Source organism: Harpia harpyja, chromosome 16 (assembly GCF_026419915.1).
Source record: "Harpia harpyja isolate bHarHar1 chromosome 16, bHarHar1 primary haplotype, whole genome shotgun sequence".
Lineage (NCBI taxonomy): Eukaryota > Metazoa > Chordata > Aves > Accipitriformes > Accipitridae > Harpia > Harpia harpyja.
In genome coordinates this window covers 16,844,469-16,864,416 of record NC_068955.1, presented here as the reverse complement: position 1 = coordinate 16,864,416, position 19,948 = coordinate 16,844,469, and the positions used below count along the sequence as shown (strand labels likewise).

General features: G+C 43.3%; 1 protein-coding gene across 6 annotated transcripts in view; it reads left to right on the top strand.

Moving 5' to 3' along the window:
- PTPRJ (protein tyrosine phosphatase receptor type J) overlaps positions 1–19,948 on the top strand; it is a 75,309-nt gene that overhangs the window by 39,590 nt on the left and 15,771 nt on the right. For 2 of the 6 annotated variants that reach the window (XM_052811034.1, XM_052811035.1), the window contains exons 2-8: positions 10,359–10,377; positions 11,422–11,589; positions 12,359–12,625; positions 13,184–13,450; positions 16,361–16,627; positions 17,276–17,542; positions 18,670–18,936. In XM_052811034.1, the coding sequence (XP_052666994.1) occupies positions 10,359–10,377; positions 11,422–11,589; positions 12,359–12,625; positions 13,184–13,450; positions 16,361–16,627; positions 17,276–17,542; positions 18,670–18,936 (1,522 nt within the window). Of the gene's footprint in view, positions 1–10,358; positions 10,378–11,421; positions 11,590–12,358; positions 12,626–13,183; positions 13,451–16,360; positions 16,628–17,275; positions 17,543–18,669; positions 18,937–19,948 lie in introns of those variants that run through there. The other 4 variants (XM_052811037.1, XM_052811036.1, XM_052811038.1 and 1 more) reach the window with 4 other exon arrangements.

Sequence of the window (19,948 nt, the reverse complement as noted above, 5' to 3'; positions counted from 1 at the left end):
GTGCCTGACTGGTATTAGTTCTTTTTAATACCTCAATTTTTTCAGCCACAGTTGAGGAAATAGTTGCTACTGCAGACTGCCAAAGTGAGATCCTCCCAAAGTGCTTGGAGGTTGGTACTGCCCTTGCTGCTGCCCCTTTCTGGTTTTCTATTAGGGGTAACACTGTCGAATGTTGTGGACGCCTGTGTGACAAAATTATTCTTAATAGTGCACTACTATTTCTAATAAATCTTCAAAGTGCTTTTAAAATATTTTGCCAAGGCAATTGTTAAACAGAAGGCTGCCTGTATAAAATATATATATATATGCCTTCGGAAACAGAACTTTTATATAAACTTTCTTTTTAAACTCCTGTGTTTTTAAAATTTGCAAGAACCATCATCAAGTGGAAGGTGAATTTCTGATTGAAATGATTGTGCTTCATCATTAAACTTGCTGGTAGTGGATATTCACTTAGTGGTGATATAACCAGTTGGGATGAAATTCAGTAAATTTTAAAAATTGCATTTTTTTTAAAGGTTATTTTCAGTAATCTTTTTTGAAAACTTTGGATTTGTCTGTTAAGACCATGCCATGGAAAGAGGTGTGCTTTTGTATTCTGGTGATATAGGTAGCAGAAAATCCATAATTGTACGGAAATAGTGAAGGCTGTGGGAAGCCATATGAGTGGTATTATTGCTCTAAGCAAACAATGACCAAAATGTTGTAAAAATTCACTCTTAGTTTTAAAAGCTTCCTCTGTTTCTTTTTTCAAGTGATGTACAAGGTTAAGCAAACACTGCACAGTGATACAACATGCAATTTATTTCAAATGAGACTCATAATGAATAACATAAACATACCTTCCTCTTAAATATAAGAGTTTGAAATGAGCTACTAGCTATTTGATCTGTATCAGAGCTAAACCAAACACAAAGATCAGCAGGAACTCCTTCATGTATCTTGGAAGGAGAAAGAAGCCATGGATATTATTTTTCTAGAATAAAAAGTTTGCAGCTGGTCAGGCTGCCGTGTCAGTTTGATCTCCGGTTCTGACCCTGCATCATCCAGCCTTTTTCCACCATAGCTGGTCTTACCAGATGGCCGTGAAGTTGACCTTTGATAGACATGTCTATTGACTGGTAAGTGAGAGAGAGACCATGTTGTTGTCAGTGAATAACTTCTCATGCAGCCTCCATGTATGCATAGAGGCAAGACTGGCGATGGGGTGATGACAGAGCCAATTCTCATTCCTGTTTCTATTCAGCTTCTGTTCAAAGAGGAGGAAAAGGGAGACTCTACCAGAGCCCTAGATGAACTTACTAGAGCCGTACAATGAGATCTTTTGTTCCCTCCTAGGAGTACTACTACATGTTTTGAATGCTTGTGGTCTATTTGTCTTTTGCTACAGTTTAAATCCATTAAAGGATTATATGGGCTGACAGTTGAAGGCAAACCTCAAGGGTGTCCCCCCAGCCCCATGTTGCTGCATGTGAAAACAGCATATGGGAAAACATTGTTTAATCGAATTGTTTGTGGTAATCCGATCCTTGTAGATCAGCCAGATCTCTGACTTATTTTAGAGTTGAAAAAGGTTTAGCACGACGTTTTTTTGCTATGAGGCAATTTGCATTTGCTTTGAAGAAGTTGATGAAATGCTACTTTGGTTTTAGGGCCCATCAAAAAAATGTAGATTCAATACAAAACAGTGCAGCTGAAGATGTGAGATGCAGTAAATAAGCGCCATGAAGAAATTCTAAGGTCCAGCCAGTAATTTATTGTATAAAATTACTTCCCTTGTGACAGGTTAGTGTTGCTTGAAGTTGCATGGAGCCTGCCTTAGCCTGCTCGGCATGGTGTCATTTGCTCCCACAAGCTGCATTTGAGCTGGCGTTTACATCTACATCCACCCTTTACACCCTAGCGTGGTCATCCTTGGCCTTGTACTTTCCAGAATATGTCAACTTTTATGGGAATCTAGGCATATTTCACTGCTGTTAGTCACTCGGGCTGAAGTTTGATGGTTTTATTGGGGCCTCTAGTGGTCTCAAGACTGCATTACCAAACCAGAGCTGCTGTTCAGGGACTGTGAGGAAGGATTGCTTTCCTCCCTCCCTTTGGGTAGATTTACCCAGCTATGGGGCAAGGGCAGTACCGTACAGATAATTTATTTGGATTCTAGTGGAGCATTTTACATGGAGTTAGAACGGAACGTGCTGAAGGAGCATAAATAAATGGTAATAAACAGTAACAGAGCGTGACGGAGGAGATGAAGGTTAGCCTGAGAGGTCTCCGTGTTGGGCAGTGGTCACAGGCTGGTTTCTGCTAGCTGCACACCTCATTGCTTTTTAAGTTAGGAAGTTTTCAGGACCCTGGTAAGGGCAAAAAGATAAACTGTCCTAAGAAAAGTATAGAAGTAAGGCAGGAAACAACAAGCCCTTCAGGTACCAGCATCAAGCCTGCCACAAAGAAAAGATTTTCTGTCTAGCAAGACAGTTTGGAGCTCTGTGTGAGCAAGCTGATGGTTTTCACAGGCCATGGTTCTCCTGCCCCCAGACAGGGTGTCATAGATAAAAAATTCTGTCTTTATTTTCAGTATAAATCATCTTTCTTGATGTTGTATTTGAGCTTTTGTGTAAGTTTTAAAATCCCTTTACAGCTAGTTTTACTTGGAAAGCTCTCAAACCAAATCCAGCTCAATGTTGTTCTCCTTGTGAAGTATCTTTTAACACTTTCCTGAGCAAAGACTATGTAGACTCTAAAATGTCCAGCTCAGGAAAGTGAAATCTACTTGTGATAAGAGAGAAACTTGAGAGTCTCAATTGCTCTCAGCTAAGCAGATCTGAAATAGGGCCCTGTCAGGAAATGCCCCTCATTTTCATGACTGCACTGCAAAGGCCAGGCGGCTGCTGGCTCTGCTGTACATTTTCCATGTTGCCTGGGTGGCCAGCCCTGCTGATTTGGGGACAGTTAGCATTGTGTCATTGCCACAGGAGTATTTTTTTTCTTTCTCTTTTCTTCTTCTTTTTTTTCTTTTTTTCATTATATCCTTCTTCCAGGGTGTGCCGGATTGACTCAGAGTGAAAAAATAGTGCTGTTAGGCTACGTGCAGGAATACGCCTTGTTCACGTGAAATAAAGGTTGATGCTTTCTTAGTTTTGAAAGAAAATGACTGGCAATGTTAACTGAAAATTCTTGTTAAAAGAGGAGGTTTTTCAATTCAGGCATTGCTCATTACACACCCAGCTGCAGTTCCAGCGATGTCAGTATTATGTGCAGCTCGAGTAGGATAACAATTTGGGTTTTAATAAGTAATTGTTTTAAATATTACTCATTGCCATTGCCGAATAAGCACACTGTTCTCTTTGTAAACTCCTTCAGCAGGATCGTCTCTGAAGAGATGTTACATGTAGGACTTAATGGGCTATGTGAATAATTTAAACTCGTTGCAACTTCTCAGCCTTTCTCCAAGATGAAGTTTTGTTTTCTCAGTTGGAAGATTGCAGGATGCTTGGAGGAATGCTACTGAACTGTGAGATGGTTTGCAGCACTTACTGCCTGTAGTTCATCGGGACCTGCAGGTTTGGGGGAAGCAATGAAGAACTACTGGGTTGCATGGAGAAGTTTTGATCTGGAAGCCATTGGAAAGAAGTCTAATGGTGCTTCCTAGGGTCAGTGGTGAGAGCGCTATCAGTTGTGATGCAGTCGTGTTTGGTGTCTGGGCCTTTTGTCAGCCTGTTTCATACCAAAATCTGTGCTGCTTGGTCTTGGGTATTTCTGTTGCTTGTTTGTTTTGTATGTGCACAGGTAGGTGAATAACTTCCTTGTACCAAACCACAGGAAAACTTGCCCAAGAAAGCTTTTCTTGAAGGTAGGACTGAGGAAGGGAAAACAGATCTAACAGGTACAATTCAGATGAGATCTGTTCTATATTTTTCTCTTTATTTTGGATATGTTACCCAGAAAACTGCTTGCTCCTAGGCTAGCCATCTGAGAAGCAGATAGCAGGTAAAATTTGGAGAAAAATCAGGAGAGGAAGAAAGAACTTTCTCCAGTATGTTTCAACACAAATTCTCATTCGGTGTCTCATCTTGCCTTTCCTACAAGGCTTTGTCTTCCACAACATTTTTAGTTCACTGGAGGTGCTGCACAAACTAGAATCTTCTCATCTGTTTTCATAAAAGCCAGTGGAAAAAATGATATTTGGTCCCTCTTTGGAGAAAAGCTTGCTTCAGGGAAGACAGAATTTAGACATGTCAGGGGTAAAATACAAATACATGCAAAGTGGAAATAGTCTTTCCTCTTTCACGTAACTGTGTAATAGCTCAAAATAGCCTGTGCATAGTTGTGTATGGCTGTCAACTGCTTTAGGGTTTTGCATAGCTTCCTAATACAACATGGTGTCCTAAGAGGGTCCAGCCCTACCCAATTAATAACAAATTTCGGCTCATGTTTCTTTCTTCTGGGTTCTGGATATCCATCTGGTCCCATGCATTCTCATTAGTAGAGCTGCTCATTTAGGGTTAAAAGAAGAGAAGACTCCAAAGATCTTGCAAAAACTTAGTGCACTGCTTCTAAAATTAGAGCTTTTTCCCCCCCAGGATAAACCCACTTAAACCAAACATTCTGTGAAATGGTGTTTTGTGGATGGGCTGTGAGTGCCTGCCTCAGATACCAGAGGGGAAAACATGTGGAGCTGACACTTGCTGCAGCGTATTTTCTGTTTTTCATTGGAGGTGAATGTGTCATATTGTTGAGACCATCTAGAGTTAATTTGAATAAAAAAAACTGTTGTGGGTTACAGTTAAAATGAATTTAGCACAGTAAATATACACTGGAAAAGGAAAACAAACAAACAAAAAAAACCCCCAAAACCAAACCCACAAACCCAGCACCAAATCCAGAAAGCAATCAATCTTAAATGAAACTATATAGCATAATTAAATATTAGCTTCTGACTTAGCCTCATGTTGACTATTTCTTCCTTCAAGTAGTAAGGACCTGATTACAGGAGGGCTGAGTATTCACAAATGCCACTGAAATTGGTAACTGAACTGTTAGTGTAGCTTGGAGCAAATCTACAGCACATAGGCTTAATCTAGATTGTCTTTTTTTCTGCTCATACAATAAGCATAGGGGAAAACACTTGCTTTTCTTGGCTTGGCATATCTTCAATTGCATATGAATTTCTATGCATTTTACAATAGTATAACAGTGTAATGATTTGTGCTTAGAAGTTGTTTGTTTAAATGCAGAGAAATGCTTCGCAATTGTAGACTTACAACATTTTAGGAAGAAATTAGAAAATAGGGCAAAAAATTACATAAGGATATTTTAGCTCATTTTTCACCCCCAAACCCAGAAATTGCAAAAGTAAGGCATGTTACTTGAACTAGGCCCATACAGGTTTAGGCACGTAGTTTTATGCCCCAGTTCAGGTGATCTCACTTTTCTTGCCTGGTGCTGTAAGCCTACAGACTTTGTGAATTTGGACATAATGTGAAAATGAATGAGATGAAACAGCCCTGAGATGGGTTGCAAGTGTCAGAAATGTCACATCTTTCCAAACCCCATCCTGTCTCCAAGACTGTTGTCTCCTGCAGGAAGGTGTCACTCCCTGCTGATTTAGACTTTACGCTCCCAGGGATGTGGGAAGATGTCCACAGCTGGAATAGCAGGCAATGCCTTACAAATCCTAGAAAATCAGCAAGTACTAGAAAGCTGTATCAGTTTGTGGATGCAATACTTGGGCAATCCCACTTCCATTATTGTGGGGTTTCCCAGTGGTATTCCAGGGTTTAATTTTCACTTAACTTTGTGTGACCTTGAGTAAAACCATTCTGTGGGAATGCTTTCTGAATAAGCCTGTGCTATGTATGAAATATCAGAGGTGACAGAGCGGTCTGCAAGTGGCCAAGTTACTGTGTCTTTGCTGGTTAATGTTTGTCAGCTGAGCGGTGATGACTGATAACATCAGCAAAGGGAAGCCTGGAGTCTTAAAACCATCATGATGGTTGCAGTGTGGTGGCTTGCCCTAAAGCCCATAGTTATGGATGTGGGACAACTAATGGTAGGTGGGCATAGCAGAAAAAAATCAGTAAGCGAGACCACGGTTACTGGGGCAGTGATGATGCTGTTGCTTTTGTGAAAGGGTGTTGAGAAAGAATTTGGAGAGCACTGTGATAGCTTGTAGTACTTTGTGGAGCTCCTCTAAACCTGAGAGGATGGGTGGGTGGAGAGAAGAGGATCTGAAGGTACACATGTGAAAGATAGTTAGCTTTGAGAGGGGTGTGATTAATTTCCTGGCTTTTTACATCTGAGTCATAAGGCACACATTGGTGAGCACACAAGAAAGAGTAAGCAGCAGCCTCAAGTAGTGTTCTCAGAAAGGATTTGTGGCTAAGGGGTTTTTTTGGTTAGGATTTTTTGGTTTGCTTACTTTGACTATTTAGCCAGCTTCTTAACCTTGTTTTACGTGAACCAAGCCACGTTGTTTGTTTTGGAAACACGAACACCCCAGGCAGGTGGGCTGCTGTTCACAAGGGTTTTCCCCCCAGTGCAGGAACCCTAACTTTATTAGAGGGTACAGTTTGGCAGCAGAGCCAAGCTGATCTAAAGTCTTGCAGCCAGCAGAAGAGGAAGCACGACTGTCTTCCCCTCTGCTGACCAGCTCCCGTGGCTCCCCCGATGCATGTGTACAGCAGGCATGTTTTAAATCCTGCTCCTGAAAATATCTTAGTCTTAAGTCTAAGCCTTATCAAATATCAGTGGAACTTGGGCTTCTCAGTCACTTAGTGTTTTTGAAGATGTTTTCTTGCAGTACATCTTATTTCTTCCTTGATAAGATTGCCTGTGAGACTAATAATAATAGTAATTCCTTAATTAGGCGACCCACTGTATGCTTGAGGAGGTTGGAGCTGAATCCTGCATCTGTTACGCACCACCAACTCCTGGCCAGTAATAAACTGCACACATAAGGAGTGCAGGACAGACCTTGCACGAGTGCAGATGAATTATTCAGCAACTCTGGAAGGTACAGCCTTTGATCAGGCATTTGCCATAGGTGACAACAGTGATGAATTTGTGTATACATATCTCTCCTGTTCAGTTGAAATGTTTAGTCTTTAGCATTTTGCTGTCTTTTATTTTCTTGGGATCGGATGTTCCACCCTTACCCCAAGTTCCAGGTTTTTTGGTTAAAAAAATACCCAACTCTATACATTAATAGTATGGATTCATGTCATTGAAAAGAAAAGCAGAGATGACAGAGCTCCTTATATATTAGATGCAAACACAAGGAGAATCAGGTGTTCAGTGCAAATATAATCTGAAATAATAAACAAATGTTTTGTATAAATAGCATCTCATTAAGTAATAACATAAGGCTGGAGAACAGTTCAGTTCGTGGCTTGTGTTGAAAAATACAGCATGGAATGACTGAGTCAGGGAAGCTGACGCTTGGGAATGGGATCATTTGTTTTGTGCGGTTTTGGATTTCAGAAAGAGGCCTGCCTGCTGCCAACGGGATGGTGCTTTTTTTGAGTTTGGTTTGCACATAGGGCTCTGGAAAGTCAGAGGGGTATTGCGAGAGGGGGTATTGCCAATGTGTGTGATTGGCAACAAGTAGTAAAATGATGGTAAGCTGTTCATTCAGCATGTGACAGGAGTTTTAGCATAACTTTCCTTTAGTTGTTTGAGCATCATTAACAAAACCCACGCGTGACAGTACAACCAAGTTTCTAGCAGCTTGGTAATAATTTGCTGTTGGATCAGATTGCTGTAGCTGGGGGTAAAACGGGAATTGACATGCTTCTTTTTTGAGCTGGCAGGGGAGAAATGGGGAGGTGAGAAGCAGGGGTGAAGGGGACTTGGCAGCGGCATACCCGTTTCTCAGTCATATGATGTCTGTTGTTCCTGTTGCTCAGGAAGGATGCTGTGCCCCGAGCTCAAAATCTGGGGAGAAGGAGATGAGAAACTTTGTCGTCTTCAGGCAGTTTTACAGAAGAGAAAGTAACTGAAAGACAGGTTGTGAATGATGTTGGGCGTTTGCTCTTTTATCTGTAGGGCTGCAGAAAACACTGTGACTTAGTCCTGTGGTGTTTCTTGTTGTTTTTTGTTCTTCTTTTTGCTATTTCCCCTTCTTATTAAATATAGTGTCTTTTTGGTTTTGCTTTTAGATTGCCCAGCTTTTCAGGGAATCTTACCTCTTGCTCATCATTCAGCAGCTGTTTCCACATAGCTTGGTGCTTCTACTCTGAATGCTGCACAGTAGTGTTTTCCTGCCTTAAGAATGGCTTTTCCCTTTGTAGTCTCTTCTTCCTTGGCCACTTCTTTGTGAAGGAATACAGAAGGGCTCTTGATCTGAGTGCAGACGAACGTTTCTGCGCTTCCTAATAGCCTTGCAGTTTGGCCGGGCTCTCGAATATTCGGAAAAGTTGAGGAGGAGCCTCATGCTTGTACATAGGACATCTGCGTCCTAAGTAATGTCCTTTGGGTGCTGAGTTGTCAGTAGGGCTGTGCTAGAGAAGACCAGGCATGCGTTCTTTGATGCTTACAAGTGCTCTTTTGCCTGGGAAGCGTGCCCAAACTCTTCTTGCTGTGGCACTGAGACCATCACAGGCTGTAAGGGGGTCCCTCCACTTGAAGCTTGCTTCTGCTGCATTTCTCCTTTCTGTAAAGCTGGAGGGGTTGCTTCTAGTGTTGCTTCTCATCAGCTGGCCTGCCTCATCTTTGTGGAGACAGTGCTTTTTGTAGTCTCTCATATGGAGAACAAGATTTAATGGTATCTTCTGACTACTTTTTGAGGGTGTGTCTGCTTGGGCCCATGACTGTGATGCAGGGAGCTACTGCTGATGGAGCTACTTGTGGCACCAGCAACACGAGAGCTAGGGGGTGAGTGATTTGGGATTCAAGCTTTGCATTGGGTTGTTGTGATATAGCTGCTTATTTTGAGTTAGCTCGTGGAATTGCAGAAGCAGCTAAGAAACTGTCTAAGAAAACAGGGTGGAAAGAGAAAATGAGACAATTTCAAGTTCTTTAGATAAATGTGTCAACCTCTGCAATCAGCAGGCTTAGCGCTTTGTGTGGGTAATGCACCATCTGGCACGAAACTAAGCTGGATTTTCTAGAAGCAGCACAGTATAAGGTCCAACCAAAAGACTAGCTGTTCTGCAGGTGATATTAGAGTCAGTGGGGCTGGAGACTGCCTCTGCCTGCACCTACTGTGATGCCAAAAACAGACCCAGAGGTGCATAGGCAGAAACGTCCCATGCCCGCAAGCCTCCCTGGCATAAGGCACTGTGACCTGTGGATCCCCAGCACCACACTGGGGATCTGCCTGTCCTTGGGACATGTATCTCTGCATGCTTGTTTTTCCCTGGTCCTGTAGCTTTGCAAGGTGAATAGTGGTATTTAATCCTCGATGCAATTGCTGGAGTACTCTGTTTGTTACGTGATGAAAGTGGCTGCTGCAGTTGGTTGGCATCAGCTGACTACAAGAGTCCCGGGAAATCAGGATTTTCCTCTCAAGCCCCTGCAGACCTAGCCCTGGGGCTTTTATTTCACTCTTTTAGGAGCGTTTTGTGCTGTCACCTGGAGGGAGATGAAGAAAACTGTAGGCAAACTGGCCTGTAAATTAATGGGAATGGAAATGGCTTATTCGGAAGTAAAAGCATAAAGCTGAAAGACTAAAACACGTTTTCAAAGGAAAATTCTGGTGTGCTTGTCAGTATTACTAGCAGAGTAGTTGCAGGCTGCAGTTAAATGGCAACTGATGATACTTTTATGGATATGTACACATACATAAACTAGACTTGAGAATATATACTAAGCATTTTGAACTTCAACTACACTGAGTTTGTTTCAGAAAATGCAAAATATTCTTTTGTGAGAAGTAATAAAGTTTATACAGCATTAGGATGAAAGGAAAAATATTTTGAATGAAAAGGACCTAATTCACATCTGCTGTTTCTTGTGGGATGGTGTCAAAGGTACTAACTAAAGTGTCTTTTGACTAAGATCTTGTAGGTTTTGTTTTTAAATTTATATGTGCAAAACAATCAGCCTATGTTATGCAAGCTGGTTTTGTGACAAAATAAACTGTTTTAAAAAAAAAAAAAAGTGGAAACTAACATTTTACCAGCACGTTTGGGTTTTTTCTCTAATAGTTTGGTATAGTTTTGGTGTTATTTTTATGTCAGTAGATTTTGGGGTATCTCTTTTGCAGGTTGAAAAATCTGCAATTTTGGGGGGGGGGTTTAACTGATTCCTTCCACCCTGCCCCCCTCACCCCCCATGTGTTAATTAAACCAGTCCTTATTTTATTTGAGCTTCTGGTAGTTTTAAAGCTTTAATTTCTATTACTTATTTTTGTTTTCCAGGTCAGATGTACAATTGCCTGTAAGTATCATTCTGTTGTTAATTTTTTTTTAATGTAACTCTCGTTATCTTAGTTTCTTTTAAGAAAGGTCAAACAATATTAGGTAAGTATTCAAAAAAAAAAAAAACCCACTTCCTAAAAAGAATTTTTTGAAATAGCATTCAAAAATGTAAGTTCACTTGTTTTAGTAACTGTGATTTCTGCAATGCATTTAAGGATATTTAAAGATACAAATGTGTACTTTAATCCCTTTTCAGTTTGTAAAGAGTACTGGTAAAATCAAGTACAGATATAATATGTTTAGAAAGACTGGAAAATATACTTAAAGGCAATACAAAACAAACCCCAAACAAAAGAAGACCCCCAAAGTGAAGCTTTAAGAATTTTCTGAAGTGAGTATAGCAACTGCTGTACTTGCCAAGCTGACGAGCTTTCATGTGGCAGAATTTCCAAAAGTACTTGCAGATGAGTTCTACCTTACTATTGAACATCAGACTTGCATGAGTTAGCCTTTAAATTTTAGGGCCTGAATCAACTCTCTCCACACTTTGGGCTGCGCTGCATCGACCTAAAATTGCTTTCTGTAGGTGTACCATGTCTCTTCCTTACTTGTGGGAACGCACTGTGGGAATATGAGAACCTTTTTCTCATACACTGAGGGGAAGAGACAAAATTGCTATGCCAGGTTAAGTAAAGCAGCTAGCTTCTGATAATACATCAGAAAAATGCACGCACAGAATGTGGCTGCAAGTTTGTTCAATTCTTTTCAAACAAAATTGCACTGAAAAAAAGAGCAGATCATGGTAGCTTTCATCCAAACCATGAGCAGAGTCAGTGAATGACCAAACTAATGCAGCAATCTCTTAATCTAATTGAAATTGTCGCACAGAAGTTAAAAGTGGTAAAACCAGGAAATGTGCAGTGAAATGTCTGTAGGAGAACAAACCGGGAAAACAGAATTGACTGCAGGTCTGTGGATGGTATCTATAAATGACTGTACTTTTGCAAATGGGAAACCCAGAAGTTTTTTAAAGATACTTACTGCTTTGTATTCTTTCTTTCAGGCACTGAGGATTGCAGCTCAAACAATGTAACTGCAGAAACAGGAACCAGTAGTAATTATAATTTATTAGTAAACTCTGCAAGTGGGAACAAAACCTATGGAGGTGGAAGATCGACCAGGGATGTGTCACTATCTGACAGGGCAATAAGTGATCAGAACAATGTAACACGTAAGTGGTTTGGAATGTGACTGGGATGTGAATCTTCAGGGTGTTCTGTGCTTTTATACTGCGTTAGCATTTTAAGCCTGAACTCTAGTCCAGAGTGCAAAGAGCGTTGCAGGGATGCAGATCTAACTGCTTTACTGGAGTAGACAATGAGCCAAAGAACTATATCTGCACAGCTGACTGGGAGTTCAATTTAATGCTGTAATTGGCATGTGGCCTTGAAATAGTTTTGTCACTGTTAGGCTTGGGCTCCCTTCTCTGCTTATTACGGCTTTTTAGGTTGCAGCTGCAACAGTCCGAACATACTGTGACACACAGCTTTGAAATCAGCTGTACTCTGTTACATATGTAAGTACTCTACCTAGTATAGAGGGAGCTGTATCATGTATCTACAGGAGAGGTATGTGAATCTTGCAGCTAGAAAGGCTCTTCTCTTTGGGATAGCCAGCTTAGGAAAAATAACAGCAGGTTACGTGTTCCGGTCTCTCTCAGCACCCTGCATGAAGTTGACAGCTGAGGCAGGTAATCACTGCTGCACCTAGACAGTTTTATTCCTCGAGAAGAAGTGAAACTTGAGGAATTAGAGTAGATTGCAGAGCTAGCAAGTGTGCCTTGCAACATATAAGGATGTCTTGTTTATTTTCCCAGGCTGATCACTGTTTTACAGAGACCTGTTATTTGGGTACAGCAGGGAGAAGACTCCTTTATGTGTTTGTCAGCAAATAGTGTTGCAGGTTAAAAGATGATATTTTTTTTTCCTTGCCTTTCACAGAGCCCATCCCCATTCTTGCTCTCAAGGCAGAATACGTTGGCGTGACTTATGTCAGCTTAGCATGGGCGGTGAGCAACGCTGCTTCCAACTCCTACACATACAGGATGGAGGTTGCAAGTGGTACCTCTGTTAGGAACCTGACATCCAATGTCACCAAAGCCGAAATTACAGAGTTAAGCCCTGGGACGTTGTATAATTTCACAGTATTTGCGGTAGCGAATGATGGTGAGACAGAAGGAGAAGGAGTGTCCATAAGGCTGTATACAAGTAAGTCACAGTTGCTTGCAGCCCTATTTCTGGTGGACTGTATTTTGCTGTGCAGCTCAGGGCTTTGCCTACCTATGTGAGGATTGTAATTCAATACTATTGTCTATAGACATGATGTTTTAGTCGTGGAGCCTGATCTGGGCTGTATGCAAAGGATGGGATGTTAGTGTGCAGTAGAAACATAGCCCTGATGTTTTTGTTTTGTTTTTAATTATCTTCCCCACGTTCCTCTCCATCCTTGTCTCTTTCCTGCCCACCTCTCTAGATTCCCAAGGAAAGCCCTGGGAGATCTGTCAGAGTGTGATGGCCTGTGCTTCTGCTTTGGAGTGTCACAGGGAGGTGAACTGCACTCAGAATGACTTTTCTTCAGTTCTCTCTTACCTGTCCATTGATGCAGAAGCCTCCAGGAGCATCTGGTGGTGGTGTCGGGGTGTTCCTGCACTCTGAACAAGGAGTGATGTGAAGACATTGAAGCAGTGGTGTGCCTGTGTTTCTTCTGTCCCTGTATGTGAGCAGATGTTCTTGCAGTCTGACGGATTGTTGTGTTGCCTTTTACAGAGCCCAGCCCAGTTCTTGATCTCAAAGCAGAATATGTTGGTGTGACTTCTGTCAACTTAACATGGATGGTGAACAATGCTACTTCCAACTCCTACACGTACAGGATAGAGGTTATGAGCGGTACCTCTGTTAGGAACCTGACATCCGATGTTACCAAAGCAGAAATTACCGAGCTAATCCCTGGGACGATGTACAATTTCACAGTATTTGCAGTAGCGGCTGATGGTCAGACAGAAGGAGAAGGATTGTCAATAAGTCTGTATACAAGTAAGTCACAGCTTCTTGCAGCCCTTTTCTGCTGGGCAGCTCAGAGCTTTGCCTACCTGTCTGAGGGCTATTTTGTGTAGACCTGATGTTTTAATCCTGGAGCCTAATCTGGGTGATCTACTAAGTATGGGGTCTTAATGTGTGGAAGAAACATACCCCTGCTTTAAAGAAAAAAAAAAAAGAAGCAAAACCAGCCAAACAAAACCCACCTTCGTTCCCCTCCATCCTTATCTCCTCATATCTCCTCATATGGGAGATAACTTCTTGCCACAAGTACTTAGTGAGACAACTAGGAAAGGTGCCCTCCTAGAATTGCTATTTGTGAATAGAGAAGGACTCATGGGAGATGGGATGTCTTGGCCACAATGATCATTAAATCGTTGAGTTTAAAATTTTCAGTGTAATGAGAAAAAAAACAGCTGATTTGCTACCCTGGACTTCAAGAGAGCAAATTCTAAACTATTCAGGGAGGTACTTGACAGGGTACCCTGAGAATCTGATTTTGAGGGCTTAGGATTCCATGAATGCTGGTCAGTTTTTAAGAACCACCTTTTAGAAGCACAGGAACAGGCAATTCTGCTGTGTTGAAAGTCAAGCCAGCAGGCCAGACAACCAGCTTGGCAGAACAGGGAACTCCTTGTGGAGCTCAAGAGGAAAAAGAAATTGTATGATCTCTGGAAGTGAGCTCAGGCTTCACAGGAAGATTACAGAGCTGTCGTTCATACATACAGGGAGAGGACACGAAAGGCCAAAGCTCAGTTAGAGTTGAAACTGGCCAGTGTTGTGTTAGACAACAAGAAAGGCTTTTTTAAGTACATTAATAGCAAGAGGAGGTCTAAAGAAAACACTGCACCAATACTTGTTGAAGGTGGTCATCTGACTAATGGGGATGAATAAAAAGTGGAGCCATTCAATGCTTTTTTTGTTTCAGTCCCTTGGGTTGCTCAGTCCCCTGAGTTCCTGAGTTGGAGGACCACGAGTGTGGGAACAGTGACTTTCCATTTGTGGACACTGAAATTGCAAGGGACCAGCTGTATCAGCTGAATGTTCACAAGTCTATGGGGCCTGATGGGGTTCATCCCAGAGTAATGAAGGAGCTAGCAGATGTTACAGCAGGACCCCTCTCGATCATCTACCAAAGGTCTTGGGAGTCTGGAGAGGTCCCTGCTGACTGGAAGTTAGCCAATGTTACTCCTGTTTACAAGAAGGGTGTGAGGGAGGACCCAGGAAACTACAGACCTGTTAGTCTAACCTCAGTTCCTGGAAAAATTACAGAGAAGATCACACTGGGTACTACTGAAAGACATTTAAGGAATAGCGCAATCAGGCACAGTCAACATGGGTTCACAAAGGGAAAGTCCTGTTTAACTAGTTTTATATCCTTCTATGATAAGGTCACCTGCCTAGTGGATGAAGGGAAGGCGGTGGATGTAGTTTTCCTGGATTTTAGTAAGGCTTTTGATACTGTCCCTCACAGCATCCTTCTGGACAGGTTGTCCAACTGTGGGATGAACGGGTTCATGGTGCACTGGGTGAAGAACTGGCTGAACAGCATGGCTCAAAGGGTTGTAGTGAATGGGGCTACATCTGGCTGGCGACTGGTCACCAGCAGTGTTCCTCAGGGTTCAATCCTAGGGCCAGTGCTGTTCAATATATTCATCACCGATCTGGATGCAGGAGTTGGATGCACCATTAGCAGGTTTGCTGATGATGCCAAGCTGGGAGGTGCTGTTGATTCTCTTGAGGGACAGAAGGCCTTACAGAGGGATCTAGATAGATTGAAGCATTGGGCAATGATTAATGGGATGAAATTTAACATGTCCAAATGCCAGATTCTGCACCTGGGCTGGAGTAACACCGGGCACAAGTATGAATTGGGAGTGGAGTGGCTGGAGAGCAGCCCTGTAGAAAGGGATCTGGGGGTGCTGGTTGACCGCAGGCTCAGTACAAGTCAGCAGTGAGCCGTGGCAGCCAAGAGGGCAAACCACATCCTGGGGTGCATCAAACACAGGATAACCAACCGGTCAAAGGGGGTGATTATCCTGCTGTATTCAGCATTGGTGCAGGCTCACCTTGAATACCGTGTGCAGTGCCGGGCCCCACAATTTAAGAAGGATGCAAAGGTCCTTGAATGCGTCCAGAGGAGGGCAACAAAGCTGGTGAAAGGGCTGGAAAGCATGTCTTATGAGGAGCAGCTAAGGCCTTTGGGTTTGTCTAGATTGGAGAAAAGCAGGCTGAGGGGTGACCTCATTGCTCTCTGCAGCTTCCTGAGGTGGGGAAGTGGAGAGGGAGGTGCTGATCTCTTCTCCGTGGGATCCAGTGATAGAACATATGGGAATGGTTCAAAGCTACGCTGGGGAAGTTTAGGCTTGACATTAAGAAGCATTTCTTTACTGGGACAGTGGTCAAACACTGGAACAGGCTTCCTAGAGTGGTGGTCGATGATGCCCCAAGCCTGTCAGTGTTTTATCGAGGGCATTGTCCAAATGCCTCTTATATGCTTTAACTTTTGGTCAACCCTGAAGTGGTAAAGGCAGTTGGACTAGATGGTCGTTGTATGTCCCTTCCAACTGAAATATTCTAGTCTAGTCTGTCTCTTTCCTGCCCACCTCTCTAGATTCCCAAGGGAAGCCCTGGGACATTTGTCAGAGTGTGATGGCCTGTGCTTCTGCTTTGGAGTGTCACAGGGAGATGAATCGCGCTCAGGATGACTTTTCTTCAGTTCTTTCTTACCTGTCCATTGATGCAGAAGCCTCCAGGAGCATCTGGTGGTGGTGTCAGGATGTTCCTGCACTCTGAACAAGGAGTGATGTGAAGACATTGAAGCAGTGGTGTGCCTGTGTTTCTTCTGTCCCTGTATGTGAGCAGATGTTCTTGCAGTCTGACGGATTGTTGTGTTGCCTTTTACAGAGCCCAGCCCAGTCCATGATCTCAAGGCAGAATATGTTGGTGCTGAGAATGTCAGCTTAACATGGGCAGTGAGCAACGCTGCTTCCAACTCCTACACGTACAGGATAGAGGTTATAAGCGGTACCTCTGTTAGAAACCTGACGTCCAGTGTCACCAAAGTCGAAATTACTGAGTTAATCCCTGGGACATTGTATGATTTCACAGTATTTGCAGTAGCGGCTGATGGTCAGATGGAAGGAGAAGGAGTGTCCATAAGTCTGTATACAAGTAAGTCACAGTTGCTTGCACATGTGTTCTTGGTGGTCTGTATTTTGCTGTGCAGCTCAGGGCTTTGTCTACCTGCCCAAAGGTTGAAATACAGTATAAGCCTTATCTGGGCTGTCTACTAAGAATGAGGTGTTAGGGTGCAGAGGAAACATAGCCCTGATTTTTTTTTTTTAACACCCCCACCCCCCCCCCCCAAAAAACAGCAAACCAGCGAATCCCCTCTAACCCTCCCTGCCCTGGAACAAAAAATCCCCCACAACAACAAAAAAACCAGCCAAACAACAAAAAAACAACCAACCAACAAAAACCCCTTCCTTCCCCACCATACTCCTCCCTTTCCTGCCCACCTCTCTAGATTCCCAAGGGAAGCCCTGGGAGATCTGTCAGAGTGTGATGGCCTGTGCTTCTTCTTTGGAGTGTCACAGGGAGGTGAACTGCACTCAGAATGACTTTTCTTCAGTTCTCTCTTACCTGTCCGTTGATGCAGAAGCCTCCAGGAGCATCTGGTGGTGGTGTCGGGGTGTTCCTGCACTCTGAACAAGGAGTGATGTGAAGACAGGGAAGCAGTGGTGTGCCTGTGTTTCTTCTGTCCCTGTATGTGAGCAGATGTTCTTGCAGTCTGACAGATTGTTGTGTTGCCTTTTACAGAGCCCAGCCCAGTTCTTGATCTCAAAGCAGAATATGTTGGTGTGACTTCTGTCAACTTAACATGGATGGTGAACAATGCTACTTCCAACTCCTACACGTACAGGATAGAGGTTATAAGCGGTACCTCTGTTAGGAACCTGACATCCGATGTTACCAAAGCAGAAATTACCGAGCTAATCCCTGGGACGATGTACAATTTCACAGTATTTGCAGTAGCGGCTGATGGTCAGACGGAAGGAGAAGGATTGTCAATAAGTCTGTATACAAGTAAGGAAATGATGCTTCTCAACTGCAAGTAAACATGCATTTTATACCAAATAGCCCTACTTTTTTACCCTGGGTTTCCAACTTCATACTATTTCTCATTGTGGTGGTGTTTTGCTCCATGTGCCTGTAAGCGTGAATGCCAAGTGGTCTTTGGTAAAAGGGAAAAGGACTGAGATTTTATGTGTTTCTCTGTGTGCATGCATTGCCTGTAAAGCAGTTATTTTCATGAGCTTGGCTGCTGAAGACTATGTAGCAGCTGGATCTCTACAACAACATGACAAGGGCTGAATAGGCCCCCTACAACACTTCTGGGAGCTGGTTATCACAGCTCATACCAAAGCACATGGTGTGCAGGGATGTGGTGGCCAGGAACACAGAGGCTTTTTGTTCTTGAAGATTGTTTTGAGCAATTTGCAGAGTCCCTGGCTTGGGACTCCTGTGGGCTGTGATAGTGCCTAGGGACACATTATCGAGTGTGGTGCCATTTTTGCTGGCTTTGCACCATGGCACCTTTTTCTCAGATCAGAGGGACAGATGGGAGGAGAAGATCTCTCTTTTGTGTCTAGCTCAGGGGTGGAAAGGGAACAGGCAACAGCCCTACAAAGCAATTAGAACTGTGTCCTGGAGTTGTTGCTGAGTAGATGAGCTTGTCTAAGCTGCCTGAGATGAGTCTTGTCTGCCTAGTGTTGATGCTGAATCAGGCTTGTGGACACAGCCCCCCAGGGTGGGTCAGCTGTTGGACCTGCTCAAGGAGCCTGTTTCCTTCTGCTGATGTTGAGGAGGGGCTGGGCTGAAGGGCTCAGATTAAGACTTATGGGTGCAATTTTGAGTTAACAGACCAAGATCACCCTGCACTGTGCTTCCTTCCGTAATTTCCATCTCTTTCTCTGTATGGAAATGCACTGTGGAAACAATTTTAGCATGTGAAATGAAACAAAAACAATATCCCCCAGAACTTCTGTGGCCTTTTCAGAGATGTCCCAGCATGAATGTCTGAAACTGGACATTGATACTGTAGAAGTGCTGCTTGGCTACAAATAATGCTTATTCTATGTCGAATAGGGAAATGTGGCTGTGGCTCTTCTTTCTTTCTCTGTCTTGACAGATTGTTGTCTTGCCTTTCACAGAGCCCAGCCCAGTTCTTGATCTCAAAGCAGAATATGTTGGTGTGACTTCTGTCAACTTAACATGGATGGTGAATGATGCTACTTCCAACTCCTACACGTACAGGATAGAGGTTATGAGCGGTACCTCTGTTAGAAACCTGACATCCAATGTCACCAAAACTGAAATTACTGAGTTAATCCCTGGGACGATGTACAGTTTCACAGTATTTGCAGTAGTGGCTGATGGTCAGACAGAAGGAGAGGGAGTGTCCATAATGCTGTATGCAAGTGAGTCACAGTTGCTTGCCCATGTGTTTCTGGTGGTCTGTATTTTGCTGTGCAGCTCAGGGCTCTGTCTACCTGCCTGAGGGTTGTAATTTTAATACTGCTGCAGGCAGAGGTGATGTTTTGGTCCTGGCGATGGCCAATCTGCCAAGCATGGGAGTTAAAGTGCAGAAGAAGCATTGCCCTTATAGAAAGCTGTTGGTGAAATTTGTCCCCAAGACTGGCAATACAGAAAAGAGGTTTTTTTTTTTTCCGCAAGGACTTCCCCTAAATTTGGGAAAGGGGGTCGCATTCATTTCCTAGAGGATGGAGGCCTCATACTCTTATTTTAAGGGGGTCCCACACAGAGCATATTGTGCCAGGGGAACTTTTGTAATTTGAGAGCCCGTAGCTGCCATGGGGCTGCAGCAGGAGAGAGAGATTTAGGCAGCACTAGTTCAGGAGAACTGCTTTGGCCATCCAGCACCTTGCTGTGTTGAGTATCAAAAGTCTTGACACGTGGTGTTGGAAGGACCTTTTGGAGCTGGCCTGCAAGGCTATAGCCCAGCCTGGTCATTCCACAGGGTGTATTTGAAAGAAAAGAGATGCCTGTTCTTGTCACTTGTGTTGTCCTGAAATGTACCTGTATGTGTGCTACTGCCTTTCCAGTCGATTTCCAAACGTCTCGCCTGTGTTGCCTGACTGTAATGGCTAGTTGCCCTGTTTTGAAGATGCACAGAGAATAGGGTGATGGAGAGAGGGGTTTTGGAGATGGTCTTTCTGCCATGGGAGTGGGCACAGGGCATGAGGGTTGGAGAAGCAGCAGGGTGCCTGGGTCATCACCTCTGTTCCTTCTCCAGTGATATTTGATCTTCCTTACTTTTTGCTGTGCAGAGATGCACCACCATTTTCCTTCCACTCCATTCTTCTCTCCTTCCTGCCCACCTCTCCAGATTGCCAGGGGAAACCCTGGGAGTGCTGGCACCGTGGTGAACTGTGCTCCTGCTTTTGAACATGAAAAGAAGATGAATCATAC